Source organism: Neomonachus schauinslandi, chromosome 10, assembly GCF_002201575.2.
Source record: "Neomonachus schauinslandi chromosome 10, ASM220157v2, whole genome shotgun sequence".
NCBI lineage: Eukaryota > Metazoa > Chordata > Mammalia > Carnivora > Phocidae > Neomonachus > Neomonachus schauinslandi.
Genome location: NC_058412.1, coordinates 77,714,974 through 77,742,729, shown reverse-complemented (window position 1 = coordinate 77,742,729; position 27,756 = coordinate 77,714,974). Strand labels below are relative to the sequence as shown.

The following is a 27,756-nucleotide window of genomic DNA, read 5'->3' as shown; positions in this document are numbered from 1 at the left end:
AACTGGCCTCCGTACACTCAGGGCAAGGAGAGACTGAAGAAAGAGGCAGACCACTTGGTAGATGGGGTTTAATAAGCAATGGAACTTAACATATGAGGCTTGTCTTGGGTGGCTACAAGATAAGTAATCTCCGCACATGCCTGCAGAATCTCAAGAGTTCATGGAGGCTTTGATGGGATTCAAGTCACGTATACAATCCAGATAGTCTCAGTAACAAAGTACTCTCTCAAGACTGAGTCCTTGAAGTGGCTCCTGATGTGGGAGCAGTGGGCAGAACACACATTCTAAGGACAGGGGAGGGTGTAAAGAGCCTTCAATTGCCCATATCCAGTGCAAGGGTCAACTGGCAGTCACATCCTCTTGATGACCTCTCCAGCAGGTGGATTCTGTCTCACAGCAAGGTTTTTTAAGTTGGAGAATCCCCCAAAGAGTGAGGGGACTCAGGGGCTAAATACTTTATGCTGTAAGATGAATTATAAAAGTTCCCAATTATCCATTTTCATGACTTAAAATACTATGTATATGCTGTCAACTCCTAAATATATAAATTAAGCCAAAACTTTTCCTTGGAGCTATGATCTCATATATTCAGCTGCCTATTTGGCATTTCCTCTGGCATTTCAGAAGCACACAGTCATTTCAAATATAGGATGCTGCAACTGAACTTTGGAAACACACTCCCCCACTCCCTGTGTTTACTCCCATCCATCCAACTGCTCAAATAAGAAATCTAGGAGTCGTTCTTGATTCTTTATCTCCTTTATCCTCATAGGGAAACAATCAGAAAATTCTGTGGACTCTAGCTGCAAAACATGCCTTTTCTATTCCAGGTGATGCTTGTTAAATTTCCCTTTTGGATCTTGAAGCCCTTAACACCTTTCACCTGATGATATTCTCGATCTTGACAAACAGATGGTATCAGAAAATCATGAGTGCTTTATTGCCCCAAAGCACATCATATCAGGATTTTTATACTTTTCTTGGAAAGTAACTTCCACACGTTGCAGCAAATGTAGTGCGTAAAAAATATGCTTATGAGAAATCTCTTCAAAATTGTTTATTTGCTGTTTAATATTGCTGGAAAAGAACAGAAGGACCTGCCTATGAAACCTGACTCAAATGAAAAATGGTTAGACGGCCAATTGTGTTTGTCCCCGGAGCCACTTGAAAAGTAAAATCCCTTTCACTTACTCCGCTCCCACACTGAGGGAAAAATTGGTGTCCTTGTAAGAAGTGGAAATTTTGACACAGATATGCACACTCAGAGGAAATGTAACAGCACCCCAATTGGTCTTAAGGGTTAATGTGCTTCAAGCTTATTCACTCCTTGCTTGCGGACCTAAATCCCAGTTTGTAGCAGTACTAACCTACTTCCCTTGAGATCCTGCAGACTCCTAGCCTTGAGGACCAAAGAACCAGACTTTCCAGAAGATAAGGCCTGACCACACAAAAACAGCTTCCACTGACCATGGCATTCTCAGTAAGAGACTCTGGGAGCCTTGATTCCTGGTATAGGGGGAAGAGTCCAGACTGCCTTCCCAGGATGTGGCTTGTTGGGCTGCAGGGGCATCCTTTACTGAGAGACTACCTAGGAGCCTTGATTATTGGTAGAGCAGAGGATTCTGAAAGATTTTTTGAGGACAGATGATTAACTGTTAAGCACCAACTTCTGCACATAGCCCCCTCACCATTTCCTGCACCTTCCCTTTTAAAAATATGTTTCCCCTGGACAGGGAAGATGGGTCTTTGAGATGTTAATCTGCCATTTTTCCAGGTTGCCAACTTCCTCAATAAAGCAACCTTTCCTTTCCCACCAACACTTGTCTCTTGAGCACTGGCTTTCAAGCAGCGAGTTTGGAACTGGTCCTCTGTCCGATAACAGAAAGACCATGTGAGCATACAGCAAGAAGGCAGCTATCTGCAGGTCAAGAAGAGAGGCCCCAGGAGACACCAAATCCACCAGCGCTTTTATCATGAACTTCCCAGCCTCCTGAACTGTGAGAAAATACATTTTTATTGTTTAAGCCACCTGATCTGTGGTATTTTATTATGGCAGCCCTAGCAAACTAATATATACTGCTTTATTGTTTCCCTTTTTTAAAAGGAATCAGAATTAAACCTTGTCCTGAAAATAGAAATCATCCTTAATTTTTGACAAGGGCTTAACACAATGTCAGCATCTTTCCATGGCTACTGCCAGTATCACCTGTGCTGGGATTCCTGCAGTAGTCTCCCAAGTGGCTTTCTGCTTCCTATTTTCTCTCCCTCCAATCCAGTCTCCACAGCGCAGACAGAATATAACAACTGCAGTGTCATTGCACTTAAATTACGATCTAGGTCTACCTTGGGCTATCTGTCCCTACATGATCTGGTCTCTTTTCTCTCTGTCCTCATCTTGCTCCATTCTCCCCTTGTTCCCACACTTCAGTTTGCTTATCCTTCGACACCATCAACAACCCTAGCTTTTACCTGCTTTAGGGCTTCCTGTATGCTGTTGTGTGGTAGATTATAAAAATGGTTGCAATAAGGGTGATTTTTATAATGACTTTGACATTCCTCCCATAGAGAGGTGGCTATCGATGTTCTCTCCTCTTGGATTTGGATGCATGTGTGACTATATAAATTGCTTCCAAGACAAGGTATAAAAGGAAATAGTTTCTGTTGGGCTTTCTTGAGTCACTTGTTCTGGGAATACAGCTACTATGCTGTGAGGAAGTTCAGACAGCCTTGATTAGGCCCAGGTAGAAAGGAATTGAAGCCCTCAACCCATAGCTCCAGCTGAGCTCCCAGCCAACTGCCAGCACCAACTTGCCAGCCATGTGAGCCATCTTGAAGCAGGTATTTCAGCTCTTTAAGCTGTCCTAGCCAATGCCACTGGATCATATGTGCTATCCCCATCAAAGCTCAAATTGTAGATTTGTGAATAAAATAAATGTTGTTTTAAGCCACTAAGTTTTGGAGTGGTTTGTTAAAAGAGGCAAATAACTGATAAAACTGGGAATACTCTCCTCCCCACTCCTCTGCTTGGCTGCTTTCTTCTCATTCTTTAGGTCTCCATTTCAATGTCCGCTCCCTGATAGCTCTAGCGAGGCAGCCCCTATTATTGTCTGTTAGAACTACCCAGGCTTTTCTTGCTTTATAATTATATACTGATTTGTTTGTCCACATTTCCTATTAGGCTCCTGTTTCCTTTTTTTTTTTTTTTTTAAGATTTTATTTATTTGCAAGAGAGAGAATGAGAGACAGCATGAGAGGGAGGAGGGTCAGAGGGAGAAGCAGACTCCCTGCTGAGCAGGGAGCCTGATGTGGGACTCGATCCCGGGACTCCAGGATCATGACCTGAGCCGAAGGCAGTCGCTTAACCAACTGAGCCACCCAGGCGCCCTAGGCTCCTGTTTCTTAAACTTCGGTCTTGACCTATTAATGGGTGTTAAAATAATTTTTAAAAGATGAAATAAAATCAAATATAAAATGTCAAATAAGGAAATAGTATAGGATAAACATTGCATTGTAAAACTTGTTAGGTATAGATAATATCTGTGCCAATATATAATATAAAATATATTTTTTTACTCTAGTTTTTAAGGAGTTCGAAAGCCAGTACACTAAACTGTCAATTCCTGAGGTCAGTAAGTCTCTTTCATTCACCATGAACATCCAACAACTACAAAGTACCTGGCACATAGTAGGCATTCAAAAAACACACAGTAAATACTGTAGAAATCAGAGTAGTATGTGAATGAACTGCAGAGACACGAAGTGGTTGGCAGTGATGTTACTCCTTGAAGAAATTTGGCGATGAAGAGATGTAGAGACACAACAAAACCTTAGGCAGGGGTTCTGGGGAAAGGAGACATAAGCATGTTCATTCACTATGTGTAAGGATCCAGTAAGTGAAGAGAGAAAATGTAAGATAAAAAAAAATAAGTATTTAATAGTAGAAGGCCCAGATAGGTTGGAAAGGACAAAGATCCAGGTACAACTAGCCTTAAGGAAAAGGTGTTATTTGAGAATGAATGAGAAATGTTGAGAGGAAATCGGGTGCTGAAGGAGCTCATTTATGAAGGCCTCCACTGTCAAATTATGAGTCAAGGTTTGTGACAAGAGAAGTGGAGTTCTGAGTTTAAGAAAAGTGGAAACATTTATGAATAAGGCCTCTGAAAAATGAGGGAGTCAATGGAGAGGAATTGAATCTGACACAAATAGGGGATAAATATAAATATGAAATTGGGTTAATCTGCATGATTATGTGAATTTTCTTCCAGCATTGCCTGCCATCTGGGTATGACAGGAGTAAAATACCAGTTGATGGAATAATAATAATAAAACAATGGCCATTGTAGGTCAAGAGAGAAAAGCAAATGAGAATGCTGGTAAGATAAGACAGTATACTTGAAAGAATTCAGGGATGGATAGGAAGGGAGATGAAGCAAGAGATTTGGAGGGTTAAGGGCTTAGAAAAGTGCAGTGGGCTTAATTTAACAGGAAAGGATGGTCGATAAGAAAGTTCAGCTGACAAATAATGTGGGGGTTAAGAGGTGCTGACCATGGCACAGTTGAAAATCCACATAGAACTTTTGACTCCCCAAAAACTTAACTAGTAGCCTATTGACCAGAAGCTTTGCTAGTAATCATCAAGACATATTTTGTATTATATACTGTATTCTTACAATAAAGCTAGAAAAAATGTTACTTAAAAATCATGAGAGAAAATATATTTACAGCACTGTAAAACATCTACATATAATTGAAACCATGCAGTTCAAACCCACTATTCAAGGGTCAACTGTATAGTTAAAAGGAAGAATTTTAGAGTTTAAGGTATCAGAGGTGACAAGAAGCCTGGGTTATATTCCTTAGAGGTAAGAAAAAGAACTAACTCAGAGATCACAGTGTTGAATATCATATACACCCCCATGATGGTAACAGAGAAAGGAGCAGATATATGTGTGCTGGATAAAAAAAAAAAAATCATTGAAAAAAGAGAGTATCCTACAGGCCATAAGAAACTATGGACTAGGTGACAATTCCTAATGGGGAATAGTTATTGAAAGAGGCTAGGTCTTTTTTAAGAGACAAATGATGAGGATGCCTGGCTGGCTCAGTTGGTAGAGCATATGACTCTTGATCTCTTGATCTCAGGGTTGTGAGTTCAAGCCCCATGTTGGGTGTAGAGATTACTAAAAAAGACATACAATGTACTTTGAACATTTTATTATCTCATAAAAACTGTAAATATTAAGAAATTTATTTGGAATCACATTATTCCCTTAATTTTTTCACAGAGAATATTCCATTTACTGTGTAGTTCATCATCTTCTGGACATGTTCTATGTAAAATATTTGTTAGCACAGTAATTTCATTTGGGCAAAACTTACTGCCAATAAAACTTGAATTTAATTTGTCACATATTTCCAGTGGCAACCAATGATCAGGTGCTTCAATATTACAGATTTCAATCCTTCCACCCTTTATGTCTATGAATATTTTAATTTCCAAATGCGACTGTTCATATAATACATTAAAGGAAGTGTTTATACTAAACTTTGGAGTTTTGCCATATATCCACTCCCAGGTCTGTAGTTCTTCGGCTTTGTTATTTATTCCAGGAAACAGTGTCTCATCTGTTGGGTTTATTAGGTTGATATGATTATCAATTTGATGATAAGCAGCATACTCTGTCGCAATAGCATTCATGAGTACTTCACAGGTCAGAGTGGGATCTTTTTCCAAAAGATTTTTTACTGTGGAAGGTATGCTAGCAGTGGCATTGCTCCTGATCCCTTGGTAAGGGCTCTTCAGCAAAGACGACAAGAAGGTTCTATCGGTACTACACAATAAAGTGCAGTGGTGGTAAGCAGTTGTCCGGCCAATCTTAGAAGCTGTTCCTGAGATTTTAAACTGTCCATCCAGTAAAAGGTCACATCTTTTGGTGGCCTGTACATCCAGCTGGGGTTGGACAGCATTCAGAGCCCTCACAACTAATTTTAGGTTCTGCATTCTATCATACTTTTTTTTGGTTGTAAAAAAAGTCAAATTGATATTACCCATATCATGGTAGACTGTTCCTCCTCCACTTCTTCTCCGAGCCAGTTTTATACCTTCTTCTCTCATCAGATTCAGGTTGCATTCCTGCCAAGGATTCTGATGCCTACCTATTACAATAGAGGGGGAATTTCTCCACAAGAAAAGAACCGGTTTGCCTTCTAGATTCATATGGTCATGGATCCAGTCTTCTACAGCCAGATTTTGATAAACATCACTGGAAATGGACTGTAAAATGAGCCCACTTTTTACTGTGTTCTTAAAGCCAGCTGCTGGAACCTTGAGGTTACAAAGTAACTGGAAGCAATTCTTCATTGAAAATGGGATCAGCATGCTTTTAAAAATAGAAGACTGGGGCGCCTGGGTAGCTCAGTTGGTTAAGCATCTGCCTTTGGCTCAGGTCATGATCCCAGGGTCCTGGGATCGAGTCCCGCATTGGGCTCCCTGCTCAGCGGGGAGTCTGCTTCTCCCTCTCCTTCTGCCGCTCCCCCTGCTTGTTCTCTCTCTCTCTCTGTCAAATAAATAAATAAAATCTTTAAAAAAAAATAAATAAAAATGGAAGACTAATTAATTGGGAAAAAGAAAATTAAATTTTACTTTCTAGCTATTGATTCTTGGTTATTTTAGGTCAACTTTTCCAAGTATCCAGTTGCTTCTTGTCCAGTTTTATCCTTAGTCTTTAGCAACTCTGTAACAGAATACTCAATGGAAATAAACAAAGACAAACCTCAAATAATTTCAGTTGAAACGGAGTAAGGGCACAGATTTTTCAAACAATAAATCTGTAAATTCATTATTTAATATATCTCAAAGCCAAGCAAATTATCTTGAATTCACAGGTAATACATGTTCATTTAAAAAAATGAGAAAATACATATAGGTAAAAAGAGCAAAATAAAAGAATCCATAATACCACCCCCTGGAGATAACCAAAATTCACACTTTGGTGTGTACCTGTTTTTTTCTGTGCATGTGTAAACACACATCCTTCCCCCACTCCAAATTGGAACCATACTGTTATTTCATTCAATGTTAAATCTATTTTTACATCAGCTTTAATGTATAATATTTCATTGTCAGATATACCACCGTTTACTCTTCGTTTGTAATTTTAGTGTCTTAGTTTGTAATTTTAGGTGGTTTCTAGTTTTTCAGTGTTATCAACAATGTATTCATGAATATCTCTGTGGAAAGCTTTAATTATGTCCTTAAAATACTTAAAAAAATAATTCCTATTTGACTTTGAGACTTGATTTACCAGCAGCATAATTCTTTCATTTAGATCAATATTTAATTAGGTTAAATAATTAAACCTGAGGTTAGGGGAAGAGGCAGAGTAGCGGGGTTATACGGAAAGGCTACAGACAATTTCATTATGTTTGGACACTTTACACGTTATTTTTGTTAGCAGTGCTGATGGCAACAGGATGAATACTAGCTACGGTAATCAAGTATTTTGACTAGTTATGTTTGTAAAGAAAACACTCTATTCCAATTCTATTTCTTAGGATGCTCGTAATTTTTCTTTAGGTTAAAGAACTGGGATAAAATGGGTTATTAAAGTCCAAAACTAGGCCAAAATCTTTTGTAGTTAAGTAATGTCCTACAAGCACAAATAAGAGAGTCTTCATATTTTCATCACTCTTGATACATTCTGATAAATTACACTACAGAAAAGTTAAGCCAATTTATATTTTCTCTGTCTAGAAGGGTCAGGAGAGGTTTTAATAGAGGGATACTTGAATTGAGTCTCAAAATATGATGGTCTTTACCAAATTGATGGGGGTAGCATATTCCAGGCATACACAAAGACAGTCATCGTAGTAAGGCCTGTTTTGGAAACTCCCTCCTCAGGGATGGAGTTACACTATTGGTCTCCTAGCTCCACTGAAACCTATGGCTATGCTGTCCTAGGAAGCTTCTGTAGCCCCACTGGATTGCTTTGTTTAAACTCTGTTCTTGGCTCTGTGTGACTGACTCTGATATAGTCCTTCATTGGACAAATATTTATGGAGTGCCTACTATGCAAAGATAGTAAAGAAACAGAGAAGGGGAGGAGACAGATTCATGTAATTCTAAAACATTTGGAGTTTTTCTAAAAGCAGCTGGGATCTATTGAAGTGTTTTAAGCAGACAAGCGTTAAGTTAGCCATTATACAGAACTGCCTCTGCAGACAGTGTTCAGCATGGATTAAAGGAAAGAGAGACTAGGGGCAGGGAGACTGGGTAATAGACTAATGCAACTGTCCAAGCTAGAGACAATGAGGACCCGGACGAGGGTAGCAGACATTGATGCAAGAGAACTGAGCACATTCAGATTCTGCTGGGAGTCAGGGAGGGAGGGAGGGCAACACCGGTGAAGGGAGAAGGTCTCTGACAAAGGGGTGGTGCTGGGATCCAATTCAAGTAGGGAAGGAGGCAGCCTTGAACAAGCAAACAGGAAACTCTTCCATTGTGATCCAAGAGAGAAACAGTAAGGAACAGGGGTGGTGGACCATGATATGCTAACCGATGTCTGTGGATCTGGAGATTCTCAAAGACCTTGTGATATATCCCTCCTTGTCTGCATATGCAGAGTGTGGCAGGATGCAAAGTGATTAAGAACTTACGGTTTTTCCCCCTCATTTTACTGAGATATAACTGACATATAACATTGTATTAAAGTATACAACATAATGATTTATGTATGTATATACTGAGAAATGATTATCACAGTAAGTTTAATTAACATCCAGCACCTCACAGTTACAAATTTTTTCCATGTGGTGAGAATTTTTAAGATCTACTTTCTTAGCAATTTTCAAATATGCAATACAGTATTTAACTATAGTCACTTGCAGAGCTTAACTATTAATCCTGGCTCTGCCACTTGCTAACTCAATAACCTAAGGCAAGTAGTTTAATCTCTGGCTGCTTCAACTGTCTCATTTATAAAACGTTCCTACCTCACAAAATGGTTGAGAGAATTAAATGAGTTAACATGCATAACGCACTCATGCCTGGCAAACTGAAGTGCTCTATAATAGAGTTCCTACCTTCCCATCTCTATTCTTCTCATACCATTCCTGTCATATGACACATATTCCCAACAGGAGCTTAAATAGGAAAGCGTGCAAAGATCCCCAACTAAGACACATTAAAGTGCCATTTATTTTGATAAATTAGCAATAGTGAAAGATACTGACTTTGGACAAAAATGCAACTTGTTAGGGTTCCAGAATTGATCCAATTTATGTATTAGTGCACAAAACAGAAATATCTCTATTCATCCACGCATTGTGTACGCAGTGTGAATGAAATACAGCAAAGGTATTAATTCAACAAATCTTGCATCTACTACATGACAGGCATTATTCTAGGCACTTAGGATTGATTTATCAGTGAACCAAATAAGTAAAGATGAATAGGACTACATGAAAAAGTAGAGCTGGGAAAGAGGAAATTGGAAATATAAGTGTGAGAGGAACTACGCTGTGATTCTAAATAGGCTTGTCAGGCTAGGCTTCATTAAAAAGGTGACATTTGAGCAAAGACCAAGAGAGCTCAGTGAGTTAGGCTGAGAACCTACTATGTGCTAGAAACTGTTCTAGACACCTGAATACATAAACAAAAAGGCCCCTGTGAGGATGTAACATTTCAACTGAGCCCTAAAGGATGAGGAAGAATAGCACAAAGAATGAGGAAACAAAAGGATGTTGGAAAAAACCCAAGTGCCAATTTATTAATTTACAAAGAGAACTGAAGGCTATCAACTGGATGTTCAGATCAGCCTGTTCAAATACTCTGTGTAGGGCTACTGATAAGCCAACTTATTATAAGTGTGCCTGGTGAAGACAGAACCTGAACAAAAGGACTGAGTTATAGGGACTTCAATGTCTGATGGGATGAGCCTTGGAGAAACCACCTTCTCAAAGATCCTGTTAAAGCCAGGATACCCTCCCTTTCCTGGAGAAGGCTTGGATTCATCTGGGACAGATGCATCTCTCTTTTATTCAATCCTTCAGTAACAGATCAGACCTCCGGCTGAATGATAGCCTTTCTTTAATTGTCAGGATATGGTCAGCCTTGAAGGCCTGGCGAAATGCTCTTTCTTGAAATCAACTCTGCATGTGACTACTCTCACCTTTCAATGACTGATTTTATGCGATCTGAAGAGAACAATCCATGTTCTAGGGGGACACTTTGCTACCACTTTGCATTGCCAAACATGCTTCTTCACTACTGAAAAGAAAGCAAAAAATAATCCTATCTATCCTCCCAGGTAGGCCCAGCTCCTTCTAAACACTTATAAGTTACTCTGCCACGTCTTTGACAGTACGTAACTTACCCAGAGTCTCACGATGGCCACGTGCTTGTTTTATTTCGCCTTCTTGGCTCCCTGGGGGAACGCACAGAGCTGGCACCAACACGTTTTATTTTACCCTCCTATATTGGGGCTAGGCCGTACCTCACCGAGGAGTTAGGTCCTCCCAAGTGCCGAGCGAAACAGCACCGGCAGCGGCGGCCCGGGGCGGTGCCCGCGCGGGGCCCGACCTCAGGGTCTCAGGTCCCCGCCCCCCACAAAGGGCCGCCCGCCGCAGCGCCCCGCCAGCCCCGCTTCCAGCTTCGCCCACCTGCAGCTTCCGGTCGCGCGCACGGCCGCGCGCGGGCCGGTGCGGGAGGAGAACGCGTGTATAAACCACGGCCTGCAGGCTGCGAGCGCGGCCAGACGGAAACGCCGAGAGGAGGCGGGGCCACGCCGGGGTTGGGCGGGGCGCCCTCCGGCCTCGCTCTTCGCGGCTGGCCTGCGCTCTCGCTGGCGCTGCCCTCGGGGTTCCCGAGGGGCCTTCAGAGCCGCCCAGTCGGCGCCAAGCCAGAGTCGAGGCGGGGACGCAGGGCACGTTCCAATAGTAGTGTGGAAAGTCCTAGCGCCCCCCGTTCAGATGGAAGTCCCCGCGTGACAGCGCAGAGCTAACGGTCACCCGGGGCGAAGGTAGGAGAGGCGGCTGTGTCCGGCTGGGGCTGGGGGCGGGGGGGCCCTCGCGGAGCGAGGCCAGGGGCAGGGCGCCAGGAAGCCAGGGCAGTCAGCTCCCAGGCCCGGCCAGGCCCGAGCACCAGCAAACACCCACTGAACTTGAGGCACTGCGCCAGCTCTTTACGCATCTCCTCATAGGTCAAAGGGCACATAACTCCACCTGGAAGCTGAGGAAACTAAAGTCAGTTTTAAAAGACAAACTGCATTTAAAGGAATAAACGCTGCTATTCCCAGTAGAGAGATGGTAACTGGTAGGAAGGAGTGGGTCAGAAAACACACCCCTCAGGCTAATGAATGTTACCCGTCTGCGGTTGGCAAGAAAATACTTTCGGCTCAGCCAGATGGGGGCAATTCCTCCAGCAAGCCAAAGTTTCAGTGAACTATCGCCGCCTAACAAACTGCCTCAAACATCAGCGGCTTAAAACGATTTATTTCTAACATTGATATAGTTTCACCCGAGTTTTATTCAACCAGGGTTGGCAGAGCTGGAAGGTCCAGGATGGTCCTGTTCATACTCTTGGCAGTTGGCTGCTGGGGCACCTCAGTTCAGGTCTAGCCTTGGAAGAGAGGCACCACATTCTGGGGGCCAAAGCAACAAGCAAAGGCAGGCCAGAGATAAAGGATGGAGCAGTGGACTCGACCTCTTGATGAGAGGAGCCCAAATAATTTGTAGTCATCTTTTTCAATCTTCCACAGAAATGAAATTTTTCGGTTCGAATAGAAACTACCAAGACTTGCATCTTGGAATAAGAAGCATCCAGTGTTCACAATTTGGTGACGCTAAGCAGGGCTCCATAAAAAGCGACAATAAAGACACAGTGGCTCCTCATTTACCATTACCCTTTTGATCGAAGTCACTCTGAGTTCCTTTCTTGTATTATGCAGATGGAATGAATTGTGTACAGAGTTAGCCCCAGTAGGAATTTTCCTAGTTATTAAAAATAGCCGCACAAAACTGTTTCCCTTTGCTTACATTCTGTCTTCCTAAATTTCATTTCTCTGAAATCTGAGATGGTAGTTTTTTCGCCCTGTTTTCTACTGAGTAGGTTTTCAAGAATCTCACTCCCTCCTTTCTGCTCTGAGACTTTTGTCCTTTGGTTTTTTTCTTTTTTAAGATTTTATTTATTTATTTGACAGACACAGCGAGAGAGGGAACACAAGCAGGGGGAGTGGGAGAGGGAGAAGCAGGCTCCCCACTTAGCAGGGAGCCTGATGTGAAGCTTGATCCCAGGACCTTGGGATCACGACCTGAGCCGAAGGCAGTTGCTTAATGACTGAGCCACTCAGGCGCCCTGTCCTTTGGTTATTCTTAACCCCTCTCCTACTTCACCGTCTCCACTGGTACCTTCTTCCACTGACACTCAGACGTGAACTGACTCATCATAACCCGCCTACTTCCTTTTAGAGCAGAGCTTCTTCAAGAACTTGCTACACGTATCCAGTATCCACTTCCTTACTACCCATTCATAATCAGCCTACTCCAACATTTCTTCTGTCCCCATTCCATCAAGAGTGCTTTTTGGAGGGGTGAGGGTGAAATGAGTCAACGTGGTCAAAGGTATAAACTTCTAGTTATAAGATAAATGAGTCCTGGGGGCGCCTGGGTGGCTCACATGGTTGAGTGTCTGCCTTCGGCTCAGGTCATGATCCCAGGGTCCTGGGATCGAGCCCCACATTGGGCTCCCGGCTCAGCAGGGAGACTGCTTCTGCCTCTCCCCCTGCTCGTGCTCTCTCTCTATATATATCTCTCTGTCTCAAATGAATAAATAAAATCTTTAAAAAAAAAAAATAAGTCCTGGGGAATCTAATGTACAGCATGGTGTCTATACTTAACAATATTGTCTTATATATTTAAAAGGTGCTGAGAGTAGATCTAAAAATTCTCATCACAGAAAAAAAATTGTAACTGTGTGGTGATGGATGTTAACTTATTGTGTTAATTGTTTTGCAATGTCTACATATATAAAATCATTATATTGTACACCTAAAACTAATACAATGTCCTATGTCAATTATATTTCCATTAAAAATAGAAATAAAGAATAAATAAAATTCTTTAAATCATTAAAGTATTCAGGGCTGATGAAGAATGAGGTCAGCTACTTATTCTCAAATGGTTGTGGGGAGAGGGAAAGGCCTTTGTACTAGCAACTTTTCTGTAAATTTGACCTTGTTTCAAAATAAAAGGAAAATAATATATGTTAGGTGTCTGACACTGTAATAAAGACTGTTAGTGCCCTACACATGTTCCCTTTACCCCTTAGTCCATGCATCCATTTTCCAGCTGCTGTGAGCTAGGAGCTGTTGTGCCCATAGACACCTGAGTGATTCATGCTACCTCCGTGCTCCTCCAGCCTCCCTCTTTGGCTTTGTGGTGGCAACCAAGGCCAGACTGGTAGGGGGTACAATAATCCCCCCCCTTTGCCTCAAAGTGAGTAACGGGACAACTGTGCTATCTGGTCTTTCCAAGGCACCCTGTGGATCAGACCAAGAATTTATCTGAGCTCTCATCCTTAGCTGACTCCTCCTGTTTCCCTATCTTGCTTCCTTCACTGCCTTTTCCTAAAGAGTACACTCTTAAAAATCATGTGCACCTGAATCCCTGTCTCAGGCAGCTTCTAGGGAGTCCCAGTTAAGACAGTCACACACTAGCTCAATAAATGAAAGCTTTTATTACAGCATCCATGATAATACCAATGCATGTATAATAGGTTTAGATACCTTATTTTATGGATATGTTGGATTTAAAGTCTCCTAACATCCTTATTTCTGCTGAACTACACTTTTTTATATGGGGAATTTGCTATCTTATTAGAAATAACAGAACTCTGAAAAGTAGTCCCTTTAAGATACCACTTATAGAATTCTCCCAAAACATCTAAGTGAGGTTATTGTCCTTATTAAGCTTGTTCCATTCCACCTTCTTCCAGGAAGTCTTTTTGGATTTCCCTTCTTGAGTGGGCTGCTAAAACTATGGCTTAGATTGGATTTGGGGATTCCAATTTTCTGTTGTCTTGGCAGCAATGGTTCTCAATGAGGGTAATTAATGTTTGCATTTTTTATAGTCTCAGTGACTGGAGTGTGCTACTGTATTTCACATCCTGCAAAGCAGGAGGCATCATGCACAATGAAAGATTATCCCAAATTCAACATCCAACATGACTATCAAATGTTCTGTTTGACATTCAGGGAGATGAAAAACAAAGCTATAAATATCTGAGCCAAGCCCCTGTTAAAAAAAAAAAAAAAAAAAGAAGGAAAGTGGTTTTTGCTAAGGTTACTGTGACATTTCATATTGCTAGATCCAATGGACCTTTCCATCCTTGTCTGACCTTTCAGTTGACTACCTCCACCGTAACAACTACTGTGAGCAGTCTTGACATTACCTTGTCTTAGTTTTTTACCATCTCACTGCCCACTCCTCAGTTCCCTTTGCTAGCTCCCCCATGCTGACCAGCTCCTAAATGTTTGAGTTCCTTAAGACTTTAGCTCACACTATACATTCACCTTAAGCAATCTCATTAATTCCCAAGGCTTTCAATACCATTTCTGTATACTACTTCAAAATTTTTATTTTTAGTTCCATACATATAACTGTCTACTTGCTTTGGAAACTGGGTTATGTCCCCAAACCATGCTCCTGAGCTCAGTCTTTTCCCCCAGAGAACCTCCATGCATAGCCTTTTTAGCTGGAGTTCCTTTCTTTTTCCTTTCTTCTCACTTTCAAACCATCATTCTGTCCCACTAACCTTCACCAGGACCCTTCCCCTTCTCAAGACCTTGACCATTACCATCATCTTACTTGGACAACTATGTCACTGCAAAAGCTATAAATGACATGACCTTAGGGAAAACTTCCTAGTTCCACAATTAAAAATCAGGTTTATGTGTTATGTGTCCTGTCCTTCTGGACATTTTACTTTTTCTTCAAGGCACATCATAATTTGTATCTTACATAATTACTGTCTGATGTTCTATCTTTCCTGGCAGACAGACAGTAAACACTATGATGGCAGTGGCTATTTTATTCACCACTATATCCCCAGCAACAAGCACAGTGCCAGGTTAGGTGAACAAATGAAAGACTTGAGTTTTTTTTCTCTCCCAAAGAATTATATTCTGTAAATGATAAAAAGCATCATCCTATTGGCTTATGTCCCATTCAACAATTTTATTTAGCTCTAAGCTCAATATTCCCTACAAATATATCACATTTGTATTTTTCTGATTTATAAAATATTGCTTCCCCCTTTTCATCTTTGTTTTTATGAATATTATGGAGATTACTCACAACTGGGCATTAGAAATAGCCAATAAATATTAAAGTAGAGGAAAATGTTGAAAACATACATAATATAGTTACAGGTCACTATATGTCCAGACACAAAATGGTTTCAACTTCATCTCACAATACCTGGGACAATACTGCTGTCTCAAACTACTAGACATTTCAGTAAGAACGGCAAACTGATACATATAAAACAAGATATTTTTTTAACAATAGGCTGCTTTCTTATATTAAATATTAGTAGTATAAAATGGCAGTATCTATAAGGTAAACTATTACACTTGGAAATAATTATTTTGTAATTTTGAAATGAATTCAATGTGGGGGAAAACAGTTTTAAAAGGATGATTTAAAATGTGAAATGCTTCTCAAGGTACGTAATTTACTGGTCTTTTGTAGAGTTTACCTGAAGTGATCTTTTACAGAACAGAAATGCAAAAATGCAGAAAGATAAAATACCCTAAAGCAAAATCCCAAACTATAAATCTTACAAAATTGGTATACCACACATAGTGTGAAATACAGATGTCAAATTGTTTGGGCACTGTTTTTTATCACTTGTTAAAGAAATATATTACAATTAAAATATTTTGGTACCATTTAAATACTGTTATTCAAAAATTCTGCTTTTTGACAAGGATGGAATGTAATACCAGAAAATTTTGCTTTGAATTTTGGAAAGTTTTTTTCCCCTAAAACATTAACTTTTTTGAATATGTATCAAAAAAGTGAAGTCTAATATGATTCATAAATAGTGAAAAATAAGCAATTGTCTTCATTTTGTTAGGTTTTTCTGATAAGGTTAAGTTCTCATTCAACATGCTCTCTTAGTCAAAAGCAAATTCTGGTTTCTTTGGCAGTATGTACAAATAACTTCATTCCACATCTGTCATTTCTATTCCATCATTTTCTTTAACATATACCACAGAACCCAAGGTTTTCTCTGAAAGAGATCCTGAGCCAATCTCTTTACTTCTTGTAAAGTGTTCTTGGTTTGTGTCTTCTAATCTTATTTTCTTGGTGTTTTGAAATAATTGAGTCACTGGTTCCAACTTGCTTTTCTCAGTCCCTCGCATCAAATGATCATCCACTTTTGAATCCATATGCATAGCAGATACCTGAGTAGCAGATTTACTAAGGGAAAATCCCATTGGGATGGTTGAATAAATATAGTTTGCAGGTACCTCTTTAAGTAGTGGGAACGTTTCTTCAACTTGATTGCTTGGAAAAGAAATAATAACAAGTGAATACAGTGGGAATTTCAACTAACCCCATGGCAATGCTTGTTTTCATGAAACATCATGGTGGTGATGCCACAAATATAAAGTAAAATTGCCTTCCATCTCTGTGTTCACATTTTCTTTGTGGGAGGGTTTGCAGGTTCTACAGATTCTCTGAAAGTCTTTAAAAAAGGAATTTACCAGATTTTATGCTTTATCACCTTTCAGAAAATAATAGAACTTCTCTACTTAGGCCTTTGTCATTTTTGCTATCAAAAACTTTTAATAAATTATTAGTGGATTAAATAAATAATTACTGAAGGCCAAACATTCTGCTAGATGTTCTGCCAGAAATAAAGATGCCCAAACAACTGTAAACATTTATCCACCTACTAACACACCATCAAAATATACAAAGCAAATAGAGAATTGAAGGGAGAAACACACAGTTCTATAATAATAGTTGGAGACTTCAATATTGCACTCTCAATAATGGATAGAGCAACTAGATAGAAGATAACTAAGGAAATAGAAAACTTTAAATTAAATAAACTAGATTTAACATTTACAGAACACTCTACCCAACAACAGCATACACATTCTCCAGTGCACATGGGACGTTTTCCAGGATAGACTATATGTTAGGCCACAGATTAAGTCTTTATTTTATTTTTTTATTTAAAAAATTTATATTTTGAGAGAGGGACAGAGATTGGCAAGTGTGCTGGGGGAGAGGAAGTGAGAGAATCCTCAAGCAAACTCCCCACTGAGCATGGAGCCTGATGCCGGGCTTGATCCCAGGACCCTAAGATCATGACCTGAGCTGAAATCAAGAGCTGGCTGCTTAACCAACTGAGCCACCCAGGCAGCCCAAGTCTCAGCTGATTTTAAAAGATGGATATCATACAAGGTACCTTATCTGACCACAACAGAATGAAGGTAGAAATCAATAACAGAGGTAAAACAGGAAAATTCACAAATCTATGTGAATTAACACACTCTTTAATAACCAACGGACCAAAGAAATCAGAAGGGGAATTAGAAAATATTTAGAGATGAATTTCAACAAAATTATAGCATATCAAAACCTATGGGATACAGCTAAATCAGTGCTAAGGGGGAAATTTATAATTATAAACACATTAACAAAACAAGACAGATCTCAAATCATCAACCTAACTTTGTAACTTAAGGAACTAGAAAAAGAAGAACAAACTATACTCATAATTAGCAGAAGGAAGGAAATAAAGATTAGAGCAGAGATGAATAAAATTGAAAATAGAAAAACAACAGAAAAAACAATGAAACCAAAAGTGATTCTTTCAAAAGATCAACAAAGATTGACCAAACTTTAGCTAGATGGACTAAGAAAAAAAAAGAGGAGACTCAAATTATTAAAATCAGAAATGAAAGTGGAGCATTACTACTGATTCTACAGAAATAAAAAAGGATTTATAAGAGAGTGCTCTAGGGCGCCTGGGTGGCTCAGTTGGTTAAGCGACTGCCTTTGGCTCAGGTCATGATCCCAGAGTCCTGGGATCAAGTCCCACATCGGGCTCCTGGCTCAGCAGGGAGCCTGCTTCTCCATCTGACCCTCTCCCCTTTCATGCTGTTTCTCCTCACTCTCTCTCTCTCTCTCTCAAATAAATAAATAAATAAAATCTTTAAAAAAAAATGAGAGTGCTCTAAAAAGTTGTATGCCAACAAACCGGATATTCTAGCTGAAATGGACAAATTCCAGAAACACAAAACCTACCAAGACTGTCATGAAGAAACAAAATCTGAATAGACCAATTACTAGTAAGGAGATTGAATCAGTAATCAAAAAACTCTTGACAAAGAAAAGCCCAGGACCAGATGGCATCACAGGTGAATTCTACCAGACATTTAAAAATTAATATCAATATTTCTCAAACTTTTCCAAAAATTGAAAAGGAGGGAATACTTCCTAACTCATTTTGTGAGGCTAGCATTACCTTGACACAAAAGCCAGGCCAAGACACTACAAGAAAAACAAATCAAACAAACCTGTAGACCAATATTCCTAATGCACATTAATATAAAAATTCTCAACAAAATACTAACAAACTGAATTCAGCAAAGTATTAAAAGGATTATACACCCTGAACAAGTGGGTTTACTCCTAGAATGCAAGAAAGGACCAATATATGAAAATTGATCAATATATCACATTAAAGAATGAAGAAAAAAATCACACAATTGGAGGAGCAAGATGGCGGAGGAGTAGGAGACCTGGATTTCGTCTGGTCTCAGGAATTCAGCTGGATAGGGATCAAACCATTCTGAACACCTATGAACTCAACAGGAGATAGAAGAAAAGAATAGCAACAACTCTCTGAACAGGAAAGCAACCACTTTCTGGAAGGTAGGACATGCAGAGAAGTGAATCCGAAGCAATATTCGGGAGGATAGACGGTGGGGGAGTGGCCCTCCGTCAGCCACTACCGGCAAGTGATAGAGCCGTGGAGCACAAAACCGAAACTTTCAGAAGTCAGCTCCGCTGAGGGACGTCGCTCCAGTGGCTAAGCGGGCGGTGGAACCTTTGCGGGACAGTGTGGTCTCAGGACCGCCCACTGCTCCTCCAGCAGGGGCCCAACAAGCGGCAGATCCAGGGAGACTCCCATTCCTCCCCCGGGAGAAGCAGCGCGGGAGCGCACCGCAGGGAACTGCTGGGTTTGGAGACTCCACCCGGGGTCGGGTGCCAGAGATAGAAACGCTCGGTCATAGGCTGGGTGAGCATGGAGTGCGGCTGGAGACCGGGGAGACGGGAGTGAGTGACTGCTTTTCTCTGGGGACTCACTTAGGAGTGGCACCCCAAGCTCTCGGCTCCTCCGGGGCCAGAGATTGGGAGGCTGCCAATTTCACACTCGTCCTCCAAAGCTGTACAGAAAGCTTGCAGGGAACAAAAGCTCCCGAGAGCAAACCCGAGCAGATTATTTAGCCCGGCCCCTGGAAAGGGCGATGCAATTCTGCCTCAGGCAATGTCATCTGAGAATCACTGCAACAGGCCCCTCCCCCAGAAGATCAGCAAGAACAGCCATCAAGACCAAGTTTATCGATCAATGAGAATGGCAGAACTCCAGCAAGAAATAAAAGGCATCCGAATCGGCAAAGTAGAAGTCAAACTCTTTGCAGATGATATGATACTTTATGTGGAAAACCCAAAAGACTCCACCCCAAAACTGCTAGAACTCATACAGGAATTCAGTAAAGTGGCAGGATATAAAATCAATGCACAGAAATCAGTGGCATTCCTATACACCAACAACAAGACGGAAGAAAGAGAAATTAAGGAGTTGATCCCATTTACAATTGCACCCAAAACCATAAGATACCTAGGAATAAATCTAACCAAACAGGCAAAGAATCTGTACTCAGAAAACTATAAAATACTCATGAAAGAAATGGAGGAAGACACAAAGAAATGGAAAAACGTTCCATGATCATGGAACCAGAAAAGACCCCGAATAGCCAGAGGAATGCTGAAAAAAAAAGCAAAGCTGGTGGCATCACAATTCCAGACTTCAAGCTCTATTACAAAGCTGTAATCCTCAAGACAGTATGGTACTGGCACAAAAACAGACACATAGATCAATGGAACAGAATAGAGAGCCCAGAAATTAACCCTCAACTCTATGGTCAACTAATCTTTGACAAAGTAGGAAAGAATGTCCAGTGTAAAAAAGAGAGTCTCTTCAACAAATGGTGCTGGGAAAATTGGACAGCCACATGCAGAAGAATGAAACTGGACCATTTTCTTACACCACACACAAAAATAGACTGAAAATGGTTGAAAGACCTAAATGTGAGACAAGAGTCCATCAAAATCCTAAAGGAAAACACAGGCAGCAACCTCTCCGACCTCAGCCACAGCAGTTTCTTCCTAGAAACATCACCAAAGGCAAGGGAAGCAAGGGCAAAATGAACTATTGGGACTTCATCAGGATAAAAAGCTTTTGCACAGCAAAGGAAACAGTCAACAAAACCAAAAGACAACTGACAGAATGGGAGAAAATATCTGCAAATGACACTACAGATAAAGGGCTGGTATCCAAGATCTATAAAGAACTTATCAAACAACACCCAAAGAACAAATAATCCAATAAATAAATAGGCAGAAGATATGAACAGACATTTCTGCAAAGAAGACATCCAAATGGCCAACAAAGACATGAAAAAGTACTCAACATCACTTGGCATCAGGGAAATACAAATCAAAACCTCAATGAGATACTACCTAACACCAGTCAGAATGGCTAAAATTAACAAGTCAGGAAACGACAGATGTTGGCAAGGATGCAGAGAAAGGGGAATCCTCCTACACTGTTGGTGGGAATGCAAGCTGGTGCATCCACTCTGGAAAACAGTATGGAGGTTCCTCAAGAAGTTGAAAATAGAGCTACCCTACAACCCAGCAATTGCACTACTGGGTATTTACCCCAAAGATACAAATATAGTGATCCAAAGGGGCACATGCACCCCAATGTTTATAGCAGCAATGTCCACAATAGCCAAACTATGGAAAGAGCCTAGATGCCCATCAGCAGATGAATGGATAAAGAAGATGTGGTATACACACACATACACACACACACACACACACAATGGAATATTATGCAGCCATCAAAAATGAAATCTTGCCATTTGTAACAATGTGGATGGAACTAGACGGTATTATGCTAAGCAAAATAAGTCAATCAGAGAAAGACAATTATCATATGATCTCACTGATATGTGGAATTTGAGAAACAAGGCAGAGGATCATAGGGGAAGGGAGGGAAAGATGAAACAAGATGAAACCAGAGAGGGAGACAAAGCATAAGAGACTCTTAATCTCAGGAAACAAATTGAGGGTTGCTGGAGTGGAGGGGGGTGGTTGGGATGGGGTGGCTGGGTGATGGACATTGGGGAGGTATGTGCTATGGTGAGCGCTGTGAATTGTGTAAGACTGATGAATCACAGACCTGTACCCCTGAAACAAATTTTATATTATAATAAAAAAAAAATCACACAATCATTTCAATTGAGGCAGAAAAACATCTGATTTCAACAAACTTTCATGATAAAACCAACAAGCCAGGAAAAGAAGGAAAATACCTCAACATAATAAATGCCATATATGAGAAACCCAAAGCAAGTATCATACTCAATGGAGAAAGCTTTTCCTTTAAGATCAGGAATAAGGCAAGAATGCCCATTTCACCACTTCTATTGAACATAGTACTGGAAGTTCTAGCCAGAGCAAAAAGAAACAAATTGGAAAGGAAGAAGTGAAATTACCTCTATTCACAGATTATATGATCTCATATGTAGAAAACTCTAAAGATTCCACAAAAAAAGCTATTGGAACTAATAAACGAATTTGGCAAAATTGCAGGATGCAGTCAGCACACAAAAGTCAGTTGCATTCCCAACAAAGAACTTTATCCAGCAAGGCTGTCATTCAGAATAGAAGATAAAGAGTTACCAAGACCAAAAAAAAAAAAAAAAAAAAACCAAAAACAAGCAAGCAAAAACCAAAAACCAAAACCAAAACAAAACAAAAAACTAAAGGAATTTGTGAACACTAAACCAGCTCTGCAAGAAATATTAAAGAGGACCCTTTGAACAGAGAGAGAGCCCAAAAGTAACAAAGACAAACAAGGAAAAGAGACAATCTGCAGGAACAGAGACTTTACAGGTAATACAATGGCACTAAATTCACATCTTTCAATAATTACTCTGAATATAAATGGGCTAAATGCTCCTATCAAAAGACATAGGTCTCAGAATGGGTAAAAAAACAAGACCCATTGATATGCTGCTTACAGGTGACTCATTTTAGACCCAAAGACACCTCCAGATGGAAAGTGAGGGGGTGGAGAACCATTCATCTTGTTAATGAACATCAAAAGAAAGCTTGAATAGCCATCCTTATTTCAGACAACTAGATTTTAAACCAAAGACTATAATAAGAGATGAAGAGAGACATTATATCATAACAAAAGGGTCCATCCAACAAGAAGATGTAACAGTTGTAAATATTTAGGCCCCTAAGTAGGGAGCAGCCAAATGTATAAATCAATTAATGACAAAATTAAAGAAACTCATTTATAATACAGTAATAGTAGGGGACTTTAACACCCCACTCAATACAATGGACAGATCATCTAAGCAGGAAATCAACAAGGAAACAAGGGCTTTGAATGATACATTGGACCAGATGGACTTCACAGATATATCCAGAGCACTTCATCCTAAAGCAGCAGAATACACAGTCTTCTCGAGTGCACATGGAACATTCTCCAGGACAGATAAAAAAATCAGGATTCAACCAATACAAAAAGATTGAGATCATACCATGCATATTTTCAGACCACAAAGCTATGAAACTTGGAGTCACCCACAAGAAGAAATTTGGAAGGACCACAAATCCATGAAGGTTAAAGAACATCCTGCTAAAGCGTGAATGGGTCAACCAGGAAATTAAAGAAGAATTAAAAAAAAAATACATAGAAGCAAATGAAAATGAAGACATGACATTCAAAACCTTTGGGAGGCAGCAAAGGTGGTCCTAGGAGGGAACTATATAACAATACATGCCTTCCTCAAGAAGCAAAAAGGACTCAAATACACAAACTAAACTTACACCTAAAGAAGCTAGAAAAAAACAGCAAATAAAGCCTAAATCCAGCAGGAAAAGGGAAATAATAAAGATTAGAGCAGAAATCAATGATAATAGAAATCAAAGAAAGAGTAAAACAGATCAACAAAACAAGGAGCTGGTTCTTTGAAAGAATTAACAAGATTGATAAACCCCTGGACAGACTTACCAAAAAGAAAAGAGAAAGGACCCAAATAAATAAAATCATGAATGAAAGAGGAGAGATCACAACCAACACCAAAGAAATACAATTATAAGAGAACAGTATGAGCAATTATATACCAATAAATTAGGCAATCTGGAAGAATTGGATAAATTCCTAGAAACATATCAACTACCAAACCTAAAACAGGAAGAAATAGAAAACCTGAACAGATCCATAATCAACAAAGAAGTTGAATCAGTAATCAAAAATCTCCCAACAAACTAGAGTCCTGGGCTGGATGACTTCCCATGGGAATTCTACCAAACATTTAAAGAAGAATTAATACCTACTCTTCTGAAGCTGTTGCAAAACATAGAAATGGAAGGAAAACTTCCAAACTCTATGAGGCCAGCATTACCTTGATCCCAAAACCAGGCAAAGACCCCATCAAAAAGGAGAATTACAGACCAATATGCCTGATGAACATGGATGCAAAAATTCTTACCAAGATACTAGCTAATAGGATCCAACACTACATTAAAAGGATTATTCACCATGATCAAGTGGGATTTATTCCTGGGCTACAGGGGTGGTTCAACATCTGCAAATCAATCAATGTGATACTCATTAATAAAAGAATGGATAAGAACTGTATGGTCCTCTCAATAGATGCAGAAAAAGCATTTGACAAAATACAGCATCCTTTCTTTAACTCTCCACTGTGTAGGGATAGAGGGAACATACCTCAACATCATAAAAGGCATACATGAAAAACCCACAGCAAATATCATTCTCAATGGGGAAATACTGAGAGCTTTTCCCCTAAGGTCAGGAACACGACAGGGATATCCACTCTCACCATTGTTGTTCAACATAATACTGGAAGTGCTAGCCTCAGCAATCAGACAACAAGAAGAAATAAAAGGCATCCAAATCGGCAAAGAAGAAGTCAAACTCTCACTCTTAGCATATGACATGATACTCTATGTGGAAAACCCAAAAGACTCCACCAAAAAATTGCTAGAACTAATACAGGAATTCAACAAAGTCATAGTATATAAAATCAATGTACAGAAATCTGTTGCATTTCTATACACTAACAATAAAGTAGCAGAAAGCGAAATCAAGGAATTGATCCTGCTCACAACTGCACCAAAAATCATAAGATATCTCGGAATAAACCTAACCAAAGTGTTAAGAGATTTATACTCTGAAAACTATAGAATGCTCATGAAAGATACTGAGGAAGACACAAAGAAATGGAAAAACATTCCATGCTCATGGATTGGAAGAACAAATATTGTGAAAATGTCTATGCTACCTAGAGTAATCTACACATTTAATGTAATCCCTATTAAAATACTATCAACTTTTTTCAAAGAAATGGAACAAATAATCCTAAAATTTGTATGGAACCAGAAAAGACCCCGAATAGACAAAGTAATGTTGAAAAAGAAAACTACGGTGCCTGGGTGGCTCAGTTAAGTATCTGACTCTTGATTTCGGCTCAAGTCATGATCTCAGGGTCCTGGGATCAAGCCCTGAGTCGGGCTCCATACTTGTGGGGAGTCCATTTCAGGATTCTTTCTCTCCCCTTCCCTCTGCACTCTCTCTCTCTCAAGTAAATAAATAAATCTTAAAAGGAAGGAAGGAAGGAGAAAAAAAGAGAAAAGAACAAAGCTGGAGGCATTACAATTCTGGAAAAGAAACAAGAAAGAAAAGAAAAGGAAAGAAAGAAGAAAGAAAGGAAAGAAAAGGGAAGGAGAAAGAAAGAAAAGAAAAGGGAGGAAGAAAGGAAAGAAAGAAAAAAGAAAGAAAGAAAGAAAAAAAAAAAAACCCCAAAGCTGGAGCATCACAATTTTGGACTTTAAGCTCTATTACGAAGCTGTAATCACCAAGACAGTTGATACTGGCACAAAAACAGACACATAGATGAATGGAACAGAATAGAGAACCCAGAAATGGACCCTCAGCTCTACAGTCAAGTAATTTTCAACAAAGCAGGAAAGAATATCCAATGGAAAAATGACAGACTCTTCAACAAATGGTGTTGGAATAATTGGACAGCTACATGCAGAATGAAATTGGACCAGTTCCTTACACCATACACAAAAATAGACTCAAAATGGATGAAAGACCTAAATGTGAGACAGGGATCCATCAAAATCCTAGAGGAGAACACAGGCAGCAACCTCTTTGACCTCAGCCACAGCAACTTCTTTCTAGACACCTCTCCAGAGGCAAAGCAAACAAAAGCAAAAATGAACTACTGGGACTTCATCAGGATAAAAAGCTTTTGCACAACAAAGGAAGCAATCAACAAAACTAAAAGGCAACCTACGGAATGGGAGAAGATATTCACAAATGACATATCAGATAAAGGGCTAGTATCTAAAATCTATAAAGAACTTAACAACTCAACACACAAAAACCAAAAAAATCCTGTCAAGAAATGGGCAGAAGACATGAACAGATATTTCTCCAAAGAAGACCTACAAATGGCTAATGGACATGAAAAAATGCTCAACATCACTCGGCATCAGGGAAATACAAATCAAAACCACAATGAGATACCACCTCACACCTGTCAGAATGGCTAAAATAATGAACAACTCAGGAAACAACAGATGTTGGGAAGGATGTGAAGAAAGGGGAACCCTCTTACACTGTTGGTTGGAATGCAAACTGGTGCTGCCACTCTAGAAACAGTATGGAGGTTCTCAAAAAGTTAAAAATAGAGCTACCCTATGACCCAGCAACTGCACTACTAGGTATTTATCTGAAGGATACAAACATAGTGATTTGAAAGGGCACCTGCACCCCAATGTTTGTAGCAGCAATGTCCACAATAGCCAAAATATGGAAAAATCCCAGATGTCCGTCAACATATGAATGGATAAAGAAAATGTGGTGTGCGTGCATGTGTGTGTGTGTGTTTGTGTGTGTATGTGCAATGGAATATTACTCAGCCATCAAAAAATGAAATCTTTCCAATTGCAACAACATGGAACTAGAGGGTATTATGCTAAGTGAAATAAGCCAATCAGAGAAAGACAAATATCTCATGATTTCACTCATCTGTGGAATTTAAGAAACAAAACATGAACATAGGGGAAGGGAAGGAAAAATAAAATAATATAAAAACAGGGAGGCAAACCATAAGAGACTCTTAACTATAGGAAAGAAACTGAGGGGACGCCTGGGTGGCTCAGTCGTTAAGCGTCTGCCTTCGGCTCAGGTCATGATCCCAGGGTCCTGGGATCGAGTCCCACATCAGGCTCCCTGCTCGGTGGGGAGCCTGCTTCTCCCTCTCCCTCTGCTGCTCCCCCTGCTTGTGCTCTCTCTCTCTGACAAATAAAAATCTTTAAAAAGATTTTAAAGATTTTGCTGGAGAGGAGGTGGGGGGGGATGGGGTAATTAGGTAATGGGCATTAAGGAGGGCACTTGATATAATAAGCACTTGGTGTTATATGCAACTGATGAATCACTAAATTCTACCACTGAAATTAATAATTTACCATTTTAACTAAATTGAATTTAAATAAAAAAAAATTTTAAGTTGCATTTCTATGCACTAACAATGCATAATCTGCAAAGGAAATTAAGAAAACAAATCCATCTACAATAGCATAAACAGAACAATAAAATACTTAGGAATTAACCAAGGTAAAATACTTGTATGATGAAAACTACAAAACACTGCTGAAAGAAATTAAAGAAGACATAAATAAAACATATCCCATGTTCATGGATTAGAAGACCTAATATTGTAAAATGTCCATACATTCAGGGCAATCCCTATCAATATCCCAGTGACGCTTTTTGCAGAAATAGAAAAATTCATCCGAAAATTCATATGGAATCGCGAATAATCAAAATAATCTTGAAAAAGATGAACAAAGCTGGAGGACCCACACTTCCTGATTTTAAAACTTAATAGAAGGCAACAGTAATCAAAATAGTGTGGTACTGGCCTAAAAGCAGACCAATGTAACAGAATAGAGAGCCCAGAAATAAACTCTCAGATATATGGTCAAATGATTGTTGACAAAGGTGCTTAGATCATTTGATGGAGAAAAGGACAGTTTTTTTCAACAAAAGGTGCTGGGGAAACTGGATACCCACCTGCAAAAGAATGAAATTGACCTTTACCCAATACCATATGCAAAAATTAACTCAAAATCTATCAAAGACCTAAATGTAAGATCTAAAACTATAAAACCTGACACCCAGACAGCCAGTACCCATCTATTAATGTGGGATCCAGAGTCAGGAAAACCTTTTAAAAAATCTCAAGAAGACCTTGCTCAGTGCCCCAGCTTTAAAGGGAATGACCTTGGGTGATCTAACCCAGGCCCAGAGACCAGCTCAACAGCAAG

At 39.8% G+C, this 27,756-nt stretch overlaps 2 protein-coding genes across 2 annotated transcripts; both read right to left on the bottom strand.

The window, feature by feature from the left end:
- Nucleotides 1-5,206: 5,206 nt before the first annotated feature.
- Nucleotides 5,207-6,412, bottom strand: LIPT1 (lipoyltransferase 1). The gene has a single exon (XM_021701244.1). It carries the CDS (start codon nt 6,377-6,379, stop codon nt 5,258-5,260), a length of 1,122 nt encoding a protein of 373 aa, XP_021556919.1. The 5' UTR covers nt 6,380-6,412; the 3' UTR covers nt 5,207-5,257.
- Nucleotides 6,413-16,208: 9,796 nt separating this feature from the next.
- C10H2orf15 (chromosome 10 C2orf15 homolog) lies at nt 16,209-16,521 on the bottom strand. The gene has a single exon (XM_044918967.1). The coding sequence runs from the start codon at nt 16,497-16,499 to the stop codon at nt 16,224-16,226; it is 276 nt and encodes a 91-aa protein (XP_044774902.1). The 5' UTR covers nt 16,500-16,521; the 3' UTR covers nt 16,209-16,223.
- Between the last annotated feature and the right edge of the window lie 11,235 nt (nt 16,522-27,756).